This window comes from Salvia hispanica, chromosome 4 (genome assembly GCF_029641045.1).
Source record: "Salvia hispanica isolate PSC_SH4W2 chromosome 4, Shi_PSC_v1, whole genome shotgun sequence".
NCBI classification, from domain to species: Eukaryota; Viridiplantae; Streptophyta; class Magnoliopsida; order Lamiales; family Lamiaceae; genus Salvia; species Salvia hispanica.
In genome coordinates this window covers 5707335-5720302 of record NC_142695.1, presented here as the reverse complement: position 1 = coordinate 5720302, position 12968 = coordinate 5707335, and the positions used below count along the sequence as shown (strand labels likewise).

General features: G+C 32.2%; 2 protein-coding genes across 2 annotated transcripts; both read left to right on the top strand.

The window, feature by feature from the left end:
* The first annotated feature begins 3282 nt into the window (after positions 1-3282).
* LOC125193193 (beta-D-xylosidase 1-like) lies at positions 3283-8355 on the top strand. The gene is made up of 7 exons (XM_048090949.2): positions 3283-3882; positions 5183-5464; positions 5959-6128; positions 6468-6565; positions 6647-6991; positions 7093-7506; positions 7599-8355. Exons 1-7 carry the CDS (start codon positions 3490-3492, stop codon positions 8195-8197), a joined length of 2301 nt encoding a protein of 766 aa, XP_047946906.2. The 5' UTR covers positions 3283-3489; the 3' UTR covers positions 8198-8355.
* A 1695-nt stretch (positions 8356-10050) lies between these two features.
* On the top strand, positions 10051-12721 carry LOC125193609 (cAMP-regulated phosphoprotein 19-related protein). Its single transcript, XM_048091442.2, has 6 exons — positions 10051-10162; positions 10392-10454; positions 11702-11764; positions 12111-12158; positions 12305-12367; positions 12579-12721. The coding sequence occupies exons 2-6, from the start codon at positions 10416-10418 to the stop codon at positions 12627-12629; spliced, it is 264 nt and encodes an 87-aa protein (XP_047947399.1). The 5' UTR covers positions 10051-10162; positions 10392-10415; the 3' UTR covers positions 12630-12721.
* Positions 12722-12968: the final 247 nt, after the last annotated feature.

Sequence of the window (12968 nt, the reverse complement as noted above, 5' to 3'; positions counted from 1 at the left end):
TATTAATGTGTCTACCCAATGAAACATATCCACATGTTCCAACTATGAATGCTATTAAGTAGTTTCGGAAACTATGATCGCTTCGGCAGTTGGCTCGGACCCCCTTTGTCTCGTCTTATTATGATTCAACAATTAAATTCATAACCTCAAAAAAGAAAAAAAAGTAGAATTAACTTTATAGGTAGACAAAATGATTATATGATATCATATTATATCCGAGAGCACGTAAAATCAAAGTACTATGAAGATAAACTCAACCGAAATGCCTTAACATCAAATCAATGTATTAAAGTTAATACGTATCTCCAATTTTTCATATATATATGGTTTTTATGCAAATAGATATATTATTTTAATGTTGTATATTAGGGGTAATCGTTTCTATCTTAACAACCTTCACAATAAAGGTGTAGGGTCTCCCTACACCAGAATTATCCAGTTTTAGGATATTGCAAAAAAATAATTGGCCAAGCCAAACTAAGGAATAAAATAATAAAATAAATTGAAGGAAAATGATAAATATTTCAATATCATGCGTCATTGTCGTATGTTTATGTCCATGCACATCGCATCTAGTCAGCAATCATCGCCCATTCCAATTAACATTATCTTTATTTTTGGCTGGAATTTAACATAAAAAATTGTTTATATTTTGTTTGGCTCTGGGTTTTTATACAAGTACTAGGATAAATGAGATTACCATAAAAATCAGTAAAAAAATTGAGTAGAATATGTAAATTTTTGAAGGGTATTGGAGTTTAATATACCAATTGTGGTTCATTTTGCAAATCAATTTCGAAATTGGTACAAAAATACACAAACGTAATCTAAGCCAAGTTGGTTAATTTAACATCGATAGCCCTTTTGTCTAAATTTAGTGATGTCCTCACAAAATGATTAACACTAGTATATATTAATATAGGTAATTGTAATCATTTTGCCCAATTAATTTTTTTTTTACATTCATTTAGTTACTTGATAAATAATGTATTTTTTGTGCATAATTCACTCAAAGTGTACACGTGAATACATTTACACATTTAAGTAATCTCCACTTAAAACTTACTAAGAAATAGTAACTTCATAAATGCGTGCAAAAAAAAGCTTTGAGCAAACAAACCTAATCACCGAACCCACTAGTCCACTACACATTTATTCACATATTAAGTTAGACAATAGTTGAATGGATGTGAATATACGTATACTAAAATGGTTGATTGATTTATTTCAATAAGCAGCTATGGCTAAAGATGGTGAGAAGTCGTTCTTAAAATTAAAAGATAGGTACAATAAAGACAAGAATAGTAAAATAATTAGCTTTTTTCGGTAGTTGCAAGTATTATTTAAATAAATTAGATGATTGCAAGGAACACAGCAAACATCTTTAAATTCATTTCTAACCTTGATAAGACCGTAAAAAAATGAAATCTTAGTGTATGTTGTTGATAACCTCAAATTGAAGCCTAGCAATATAGTACTATATACGATGGTTATAAAATGCATTATAATCAATACAAACACTCGTCCTAAATCAACAAAAGGATCTAATTTTATAGAATTACAATTTTACTCTTTTTTAAAATACAAAAAGCCATTTACTTCTACTAATTTTGCCCCTCGAAAATTCTATCCTTGATCTACCATGATACCCCATCCAACTAACATATGAATTTTGTCCAATTGAATAAATAAAACTATGTAGTACTAGTACTTAATTTTGAGACAAATCTTGGTCTTCTCCTTCTGAAAAATTAATTCCGAACCAATTCAATTTTGATAAATTTCAGAATAAGTTAATCTTGGACTTTTGAGATAATTTTACACGAGTTTTAATGTTCCTTTTGGTTACTAAAAGTCTTCGAATATTTTACCTAGTAAGTTGTAACAATAGGACAAAATTCACGTTTTCACCTCTTTCAAATTTCTGCTGTCAATATATCACGAGCTGCATACATAGATCACTTTCTTGTGACAGGATTTTACTATGCAACTTTGTTTGTTTGTGTTTCCATAATTTAATTATGCGTCGTTTGTTCCTCAAATTTATGCAATAAATAAGGTAAAACCAATTCTCTTTAATAGTAAACCAGCTTTCCTGCAGTAAGATTCTCTAGCTTCTTGATTCCTACTCAAATGAATCTAATACTCCAATAAAATAAAATACGGATATAATAATATGAAAATAAATCTCATGCACCAATGAAATAAAATATAGATATAATAATATGAAAATACGCATTTAGGGTTGGAGGAATTAGGCTAACATATAAATACATTTTTTCTGAATATTAGGTTGGAGGAATTAGGCTAACATATAAATACACAAATAAAACTAATGGTAATTAGCTTTAGTTAACAACTTTTGGATATTATGTATTTTTATATAGATAAGTAGACAAAAATTTAAAGGCTGTGTTACGATAGTTTCGGACATTTAGCACTATACCATTAGACCAACTCATACACGCGTATACACTTATATTACGGCAGATATTATGTACTCTCTTCTCTATAAATAGACGTTCTAAAGTCTAAGTATAGGATTAATGCCGTCATTATATACTTGTATTAATACAAAGAACCAACGTGATTAATGGTGGTTTGAATTGACTGAAACCATTTATTAAAAGCTTGCAAATTTCTACATTTGCATATAGCTAGGTACTCCTTAATTAAAAGCTCGGAAATTTCAAGATTTGTATATATAGGTGTCTAAGAGACTAAGATGTTTCACATAAATGTGTGCGAACCAATAATAACACATTATTGGTTTAATTAACCTGCAAAAGCTACCTTTAGGCAATTGACTGGAATATTTATATAGATGGAAACCGTTGCCAAAAATAATTCACATTTTAGTTTATACTCTTATAACAATTTCTAAAGTATGGGAATCAAAATAAATTTATAAAAAGCGCGAGATGGATAATATATATTTGTATAATTAAAACTCACAAATAACGAGAATATAGTTAATATCTAGTACTTTGAGTAATTTGTGTATAAAAGAATGAAATCTACTCATTAGTTATTCTTAGCAAAATAGATGCAATCATTAAATTTGTAGCCCGATTAATTTTCATAGATCGATCTAATTTACGTTAATCATTTAATTTCCACAAATATGCATAACCTTTGTCATGACAAAGCCGTAATTTCCCCACTCACAACTAAAATAATTAAATGCTACACTCAATTAATTAATTAAATATTACTACTATGTAGTACTAGTATGTAATATGCTTACATGTATAAATCAAACAAATGCGTGTTCTACTTTCTCACTCACCCCATCAACATTATCTTTCTCCCTCTCCTCCCTCTCTCTATTTTTCGCACACAACACACATTACATGAAACGACGTGGAGTTGCAATCATGAACATATGAAGAAAAAAATTAATCTCACACTATATATATATACACATTCATCCCTCAAACACACTACACACACAAAAAAAATATTGTCCCAAAAAGACACACACTAACAATGGCCAAAAACACCCATATCCTCCTCATCCTCTCCCTATGCATCCTCCTCCGTTTATCGGAGTCGCGGCCGCCCTTCGCCTGCGACCCGAACAACGGTGCCACTAGGAACTTGCCCTTTTGTCGAACTTCGTTGCATATAAGAGATAGGGTTGCGGATTTGATTGGAAGGCTCACTTTGCAAGAGAAAATTAGGTCCCTAGTGAACAATGCTGCCCCTGTGGAGCGCCTAGGAATATCTGGCTACGAGTGGTGGTCGGAGGCGCTCCACGGGGTGTCCAACACTGGCCCCGGGGTCAAGTTTGGTGGTGAATTCCCCGGGGCCACCAGTTTCCCGCAGGTCATCACCACTGCGGCCTCCTACAACGCCTCGTTGTGGGAGGCCATTGGTCAGGTCAGATTATGACTTCAGTCTCGTATTTTATTTCATCAGTAATTACAAGCATGTGAAGATTGAAAAATAGAAAGAGGAAAGTATTTAATAATGTGTTACTATTTATCTAGGAATCATTGGTCTCTACATGGGACACACTAGATTTTTTTCCATTGATAATACATTATACTAGTATTAAGGTAATGCTACTTTATTACGTGTCTGATTGAATTATCATTAAAATTTATCATCCAAGCACTACTTAGCTTATTAATTGAGCTTATAAAAAAGTATTTAGTAGTTTTTTTTATTTAATTTATTTTCGGGATGAATGAATTGATTAATGTTGACAATGATGCAAGATGTGAAATGGGTGGCACAAATTTCCTTTTCAAAATGGTGACAGAATCAGTTGCATGTGACTAATCAAATAGTAATAAAGTGGTTAGAGGAGATAAGACAAGTGTCCAAAAACAAATGAGGCTGAGCATACATTTCATGAATTGATACACACATATATTCATATGTTTTTGATTAATTTGTTTAAGAATGAATGAAATATTTCATGGAGATATATGATAACGATGCAAGATTTGACAAAGGGGTGACAAAAATTTATTTTTCAAAATGGTGACAGATATATTGCATGTGACTAATGAAATGCTACTATTAAAGTGGAAAGAAGAGTTAAAACAAGTGTCCAAACACAAATTTGGCAGAGAATGTGTTACATGAATTGATACATACATAAAATATGTGAGTGTGTGTAAGAAAAAGGACCAATACTGGTATTGGGGGGCATATGGTGGGTGAGGTCATTTTTCTAAAGTTTCATATGAATACAAATAGTTTGCAAGTTGCATTGCCCATGCCTAATCAGCTTTTCTGCATGCAATAAATTTGATATTATAATAGTTCAAAAAGCAACCCTACAAAATAGAGGGTGGGTGAGTGGGATGGTGGGTGGATGGGTCATGGGTTGGGTTGGTATTTTCCTCATTGAGTTTTTATTAGTATTTTTTACTATATGTTAGTTCGAATCATAATGCTAATTTGATAGATAATATAATATCATGGCTCAAAAAGAGTAATTGTATAGTTAATTATCTTGACAATATGTTGATGGCTATAAACATGACATTTTGCACCCTGCCCCACCCCATCTACCATTTATTTTTGTCACATATACATCTTTTAACATGTATAGTAGTAACATAATATCAAAGCATCCTCGTACATTAGCTAAGAAAATTTTAAAATTTATTTAAACTTTAAATTTTAAATTTCTAATTTCAACTAATAATATTCGATATGAATATAGGTGGTCTCGGATGAAGCACGGGCAATGTACAATGGGGGCCGGGCGGGCCTGACCTATTGGAGCCCGAATGTGAACATATTTAGGGACCCTCGATGGGGCCGAGGCCAAGAGACGCCGGGTGAGGACCCGGCACTGGCAGCTAAATACGCCGCCAGCTACGTGAAGGGGCTGCAGGGCAACTCGGCCGGGAACCGGCTAAAAGTGGCCGCGTGTTGCAAGCATTACACAGCCTATGATCTTGATTCTTGGAATGGAGTTGATCGATTTCATTTTAATGCTAAGGTAAGTTCAAACCATATAAATTCTCACCTTTTTTGGCATATATTTTATTTAATGAATGTAGAAATATCTCAAATGATTTTTGTTGAGTTTTTTATTTGGTTGGTGTCTAACAACTTAAAAAGCATCTTTATCAAATTTTATTGCATAAGTCGAGTTTTCAATGACCAATTTCGGTATTTCCTAGAAAGTGATTGCTCTATCATATCTAACACCAATAATTTGTTTTCATTATTAATTCATGATCATTACCTACACGGCTTATCCTCAATTTCTAATTATGAAGCATCTTATCCTATTAGCACATCTATTTTGGTTCCCAACAAATATGCACCATAATTTTTTTTAAAAAAATCTAAGTCTCTTAACATTATTAATCCGTGGAATCGACATGTCATATGGCATATTTACAATACCATAATAATATACGAGACTAAAACACAACCGAAAACATAAATTTTGAAAAAAAAAGAGTAATTGCGTAAGTTCACATGCAGGTGAGCAAGCAAGATTTGGAGGAAACATACAATGTGCCGTTCAAGGCGTGTGTATCAGAAGGAAAAGTTGCGAGTGTAATGTGCTCGTACAATCAAGTCAATGGTAAACCAACTTGCGCTGACCCATCTCTCCTTCGCGACACTATTCGCGGGCAATGGCGTCTTAACGGGTCAGTTTAATCAAGTTACTTTACTCGATTCCGGCTAATTTTAGATAACTATTATACTAAATAATTTCTATATTTAAGAATATTTGTACATTTTTATGGCTGAATTATATTTCTACAACAAGTTGATTCATTTGTACTTAATATTTATCATTGCTGTCTTAATTATTCACAAGTCAAGAAGCTATACGTGACTGGTTTTATAGCCATTAATTGAGATCAACTAAATTGGCAGAACTCCATAATAAGATAGACTTTCTTGACAAAATTGAACTTAATTACTCCATAAATTTCTCAAGTAAATAAATTTATAAATATTCTCAATTATTTTCTGAAACACAGGTACATTGTTTCCGACTGTGACTCAGTTGATGTTCTCTACAATAGTCAACATTACACATCCACCCCTGAAGATGCAGCTGCCGATACAATTAAAGCAGGTTTATACACATAACAATCAGGGGCATTTTTGTAAAATCACACATGCTTAATTTGGGCCAATATGTTTTTTTCGCTTGCAGGCTTGGATTTGGACTGCGGCCCTTTCCTTGCGATCCATACAGAGGGAGCAATACGGGCCAACAAATTAAGCGAGGTCGACGTAAATCGGGCCTTGGGGAATTTACTCACGGTCCAAATGCGTTTGGGTATGTTTGACGGCCCGAGACAACCATACGGTAATTTGGGCCCGAGGGACGTGTGCACCCCGGCCCATCAACAATTGGCTCTTGAAGCGGCCCGACAAGGAATTGTTTTGCTACAAAATCGTAACCGGGCCTTGCCATTTTCGGGCCGTAAATATCGGACCGTAGCCGTGATCGGGCCCAACTCCGATGTCACGGATACCATGATAGGCAACTATGCTGGTATACATTTATTCTTTTGTTCTATAAGTCTAGTAATATTAATGTATTTTTGTACTATTATACTCCTGTGTGAACATAATAATATTTTTTAATTGTTTTAGGAATTCCATGTGCCTATACTACTGCATTGCAAGGTATATCAAGATACACTAAGACCATTCATGAAAATGGATGTGCTTCGGTGAGCTGCCCCGATAATCGTGGGTTTGGACGGGCCGAGGCCATTGCTCGTCAGGCTGATGCGACCGTGTTGGTGGTGGGTCTTAGCCAAGCGATCGAGCGTGAATTCCTCGACCGGAATGGGCTTCTTTTGCCGGGCCACCAACAAGAGCTTGTGTCAAGGGTGGCTAGGGCCTCCAAAGGCCCAGTTATATTGGTCCTAATGTCTGGTGGCCCAATTGATGTCACATTTGCTAAAAATAACCCAAAAATTGGCGGTATTATATGGGCCGGATACCCGGGACAAGCTGGGGGTGCTGCGATTGCTGATGTTATATTTGGGGTGACCAATCCAGGTGCATATATATTTTATCAAGCTCATATATTATTTTATATATTTATAACAAAATATGTGTGTGATTTAATTTTTGGAAATCTATAATTTTAGGAGGGAAGTTGCCTATGACATGGTACCCTCAAGCTTATTTAGCAAAGGTGCCTATGACGGATATGTCGATGCGCGCTGACCCTGGAAGAGGCTATCCGGGCCGGACCTACCGGTTTTACAAAGGTCCAACTGTTTATCCATTTGGGTTTGGGCTAAGTTACACCAGTTTTAGACAAACATTAGCCCATGGCCCAACAAAAGTGTTGGTCCCTTTTACAAGCTCAAACACTCTCAAGAACAACACTATGATCATGAGTAATGGAATTAGAGTTTCAAGCACAAATTGTGATGCTCTAAGCTTAGGGTTTCATGTCAACGTCGAGAATGTCGGTGATATGGACGGGACACACACTATGATGCTTTTTGCATCCTCCCCATCCGCGGGAGAGGAGAAACGTTTGGTGGCATTCGAGAAGGTTCATGTGGTGGCCGGAGCTAAGGAAAGTGTAAAGATTAATCTTGATCCGTGCAGTCATTTGAGCGTTGTGGATCGATTTGGCATCCGAAGGATTCCAATGGGTGAACATAGTCTTCACTTTGGTGAAGATCTTAAGCATACTATTCTACTTCACAATGAAGTGGAGGAAATCAAGTATTGATAAATTGAAGTCCAATTAAAGGTTTGATATTGACAAAATTAAATATTGTGAAAGCAATTGTCAACCATTACATTTCAATACAATAGTTTGCAAGTGTAAAAAAATGTATTGGGTATTTATTTCGAACGAAATTAATACTAATATTTTGTTTGGCTATATATTTTCAGTGTTCTATATTTTTCTTTTTGGCTATGTATGGATATGGATTACGTTTCTTCAAATGGATGGTGTTATATTTTTACCTTATTTACTGCTATAATAAATGCATAAATAAATGAATAAGAGGTTAATATCATGTCGTAACGCTATTTGCAATTCCCATATATGATAAGTATAAACCGATTTTATACATATATTTAGCAGCATTAAATAACGACATTGTCATATTATAGAGCCATTCGAGAAACGGTCATATTTGACTAATTATAATACCTAAAGGAACAAATTAGTCATTTAGAAAGCGGGCCCCGCACACTTGTATGGGCATATTTGGGAGAATTTGGTTTTTATTATTTATGTTTGAATATTATTTCTTATATGGAGTATATATTTAGATTCAATATGCATTTCCGAACTTCAAATTTTTCAATGTAAATTATTTATATTAGTTTATTTGTATTCTGAATTATTAGCGATTTAGTAAAAATATCCCGATTATTGATGATTACAACTAACAAATACACAAAATTAAATGACGATACGATCTAATGAGATCATGTTCATATTTTGAGCTCAAATATCACCATAGATCATAACGTATTCATTTGACAAAAGTTTAGTTTGTTATGTTATAGAACTCTATAAGATTAAGTTTTAAAACCAAATTAAAACTAAGTGTCAAGAGTAACTCGATCACTTCACGTTAATTCCTAATCCTAGTAATGTTGCTCATAATACAACTTTAGGAAATAAGATTAATTGCACCTAGATATAATCTCGGATGAATAGAATTTCCTACTACACATAATAGGAGTTACAATAGTTTGTATTAATTAGAAGATTTAAAAAATCTTCCTAAAAAAGGGTTATATGTTTCTTTAACTGGAAAAATCCGAGTAGATCTAAACAAAATAATAGTACGATATAAAAGTTTGTATAGATGAGGTATGGGTTGGAAGAAGATTAGGTTGTCCAAAAATTGTAGGGTTCATGTTAGACTAAGGCTCCAATTGATGTTGATATTCTAACTATATATAATCCAATATAAATATCAACGGATGGATGTATACTTTACTATGAATAAATTACCAAATAAATCACAAAGATAGTCAAAATTCTTCCATTAAACACATTCCAAAATTTAAAATTAAATGACGAAACAAAAAAATTTCTCAATAGTTTCATCTTTTTCTTTTTGGCAAATTATTGGTAATGTGACAGACTGACAGCTAGTTTAAAACATGTGGGCAAAACGTCGTTTCTAGCTTACTTATATGCTATCATTTTTCCCAACATCGTTTTAAACATGTGTCTAAGTCGGCTGCTATATCAGTGCGTAATTCGTAAGAAAATGAAAGAATGGCTGTAAAAGTGTGATGTATTGGAATTTGATAATTTTTCGTGATTAATTTGACAATTTGCATGTTATAATCCAAATTAATTGATGTCCGTCTTTAATTTATGGATTTATTTGCAACTTAGAGTGATGCAAAAATGATAACTCCATTTTCTAAAAGACAAAATACATACGGAGTATTTATACGTAGAGAGTATTTAGACGTTTAGATATGCGGATATGCCGCATATTATACGCATACAATTGTTCGTGTTTAATAAATTAATTAAACTACCATTTTATTCGAAAAATAATTAATTAAAATACTATTCATGTCTAATATTGTCTTACCCTTTTAACTCAAGTCTTAACAAATCCGCCTACACAAGTTGTATATATGTGTGTTTGTTTTATTTGTTTCGTCTCTCTCTTCTCACTTTGCTTGCTTCTCTACTTTCCTCCACATCAAGGTAATGTCGATTCTCTTCTTCTTTCTCAATTTTTATTTTTAAATCTATAATTTTTTTTTTCGTTTTTGACTGTATGGTTGGATTTTTCCTCTTGTTATTGAGATTCTTTTTACTAATTTCAACTATTGAAAATAAAATAATGATTAATTAGGCCTTATATTTTGTTCCCAATGCCCATTTCTCATAGCTCCTCTGTTTCTATATTATTTCTTCTCTCTCTCACATACAGAGAGAGAAATAACAAGGCAGTCTCATGGAGGATTACAACAATGATTCTTCCCAACACGATGAGGTATTTTTTTTTTTTTGCAAAATTCCTCATTTTAAATGTATTTTTTAATTATCATTTTCATCTCATTGGCGTGTTACGATTCTTACTATGATTGTGTCACATCTAAAATAATGTTTTTCTATTGGGCGATTATAATAAAGCTTCAAACACAAAATAAAAAAGGTAATTAAATTGCCAATTAATCGGTATTTATTTGTAGAATTGTGGTAGGATTTTTCCTAGCTGATTTATTATTGAGATATAATTTAGTTTTATAGAATAGGATTAATTAATGTAATATGCGTACTTGCTATATAGCCTATATTTACATGCATCACGTGAAAAAATCACCTAAACTCTTCACATTTGTGTGTAAATGCAAAACAATAATATATTAATACATGTAATTTTGTTATGTAAAAGTTGAATGTACATTACAAATTTACAACATCAATAGTGATATAGAATATTATCATTTGCACATTTTCTAGGGAATATTTGAACCTTTTTGAATAGTGAAAAATAATCGAATAAAGATATTGTGTTTTTTTCCTTGTTTTTTTTTTCTTTTTTGAGGGCTTCACGTGCAATATGGTCTACCTCTAGCAACATATAGTGGTCCATAAATTCGATAGTTCAATTCTTGAGTTATTTGATTGTTACAAGATAGCATTTTTTGGCCACTCACTCTTTAGGATTTAATTCATTTAAATACACTCGATTATGTATTTATATTATTGTCGGCATAGATTAGTTGCATTTGATTTATTTTGATGGTGGTTAGCCTGTCAACTAATTAATGTAAGCACTCCAAAACTCCAATTAAAAAAAGTAAACTACTACTTTAGATTTTATCTATGGTCTATGACTCTATAAGTCACTGTGATATTAATTTTTATTAATGGAATTCTCGCACTTGATATTCCTAATAAAATACTACAAATTGTGTTGGACTTATCGTATTTAAAAAGACCAAGAAATTAAGAAAGTCAATTTAGGTAATATACTTGAATTAAGAAATAGAATATTCGTAGCCTAATTTTCCTTTTTCCGAAATTGAAGTCAAATTGAGTTAGGCAGGAATGGTGAAGCTCAAACACACCTAACCCTAAATTAAATTTTTAATTCCAATTTAGGATGTTAGGCTATTTATTTTGTCAATATTTAGGCTGTTAGGTTTGCTTCCATGAATTTTACGTGTTAGCCGATAAAATAGGTAGTTTGGTCACGTGAAATAATTTATTATTTGAAATTTTCTTTTATGTCAGTCAGCAACGGTTGATAAGAAATATGGTGGACTTGTTCCAAAAAAGAAGCCTCTAATATCTAAGGTAAGTACTTTTATTTTAAAATAATAACTATATTAGTAAATTATGATTGTGAATTTGTGATTTTAGATAGACTCGAAATAAACAGAGCTATTTGTATTATTTTTGTATCATTTATACCCTTCATAATTAAGGGACTGCTATTTATTTTGTAAATATTATACTATATTATTTAAATTGTTATTCTATTTATTTATTCTATGTTATATTTGAGTGTATAATTGTTTTTTTTTTTTTCAAAAATCAAATATTTTGTACCTCTTACAACTTCTTTTTTAGGCTTTTAATTAAAAGGGTTTTGACTTTTATAATTAAAATAAAATAATTAATAATTTCCTCCTAAATACAGGACCATGAGCGGGCTTTTTTTGACTCGGCGGACTGGGCTCTATGCAAGGTAATTTGTTTCAATTAATGAGAATATTTAGGAAAAGAAAACAAAATCTAATTAAAAAGGAGTTAGAAAATTAAAGTAATTAAATTTTTACACATATCCATCTCCTGTTATTTATTATATTTATGTTTTTTGGATACAATTGCCAGCAAGGTGCAGGAATTGATCAAAAATCAACAATTGCTATCGAGACCTTGCGACCAAAATTAAAGGTATGATTAAACATATTAGTATTTTGAGACAAAAAGAAAAACTGAAAATGTCACAACATTTGGTACCTATTTTTGTATTTTTCCATTTAGTCACGATGTCAATTTCGATGTAGCAGGATTTAGTACGAAATTTCTATTTTCAAGTGATTTAAATTAGAAATAATAAAAAGTAGATATTTAACCTACTAATTTATGTAAATTGTTTTTGCAGAAAACTCCTCATCAGCAATTGCCTCCTCGAAGACCTGCTTGTACATCTTAATTAATTGCAAGTCATTCTGTATTTAATTTCTACACAATATATACACTACTATATATGCTTTGGAGAAATATTATTCAGTCGCAATTTGCACAGATTGTGGGCCTATTTTGCTATTCAATACTATGTTCTATTTCACATAATTTAAAAATGAGAATTGATCGAAGAAGTCCATTAGAAAAGATCAATGTCGCCAAGAATCAACCGATGACATTATATGATATCAATAATAATTAGAAGTGTCAAAATAGACCATATATATTAAAATGTTACTAGTATAAAAATTTTCATACTTATGTTACTAGAACTTTTACATTACGTCTATTGGCATCACCGAACTTC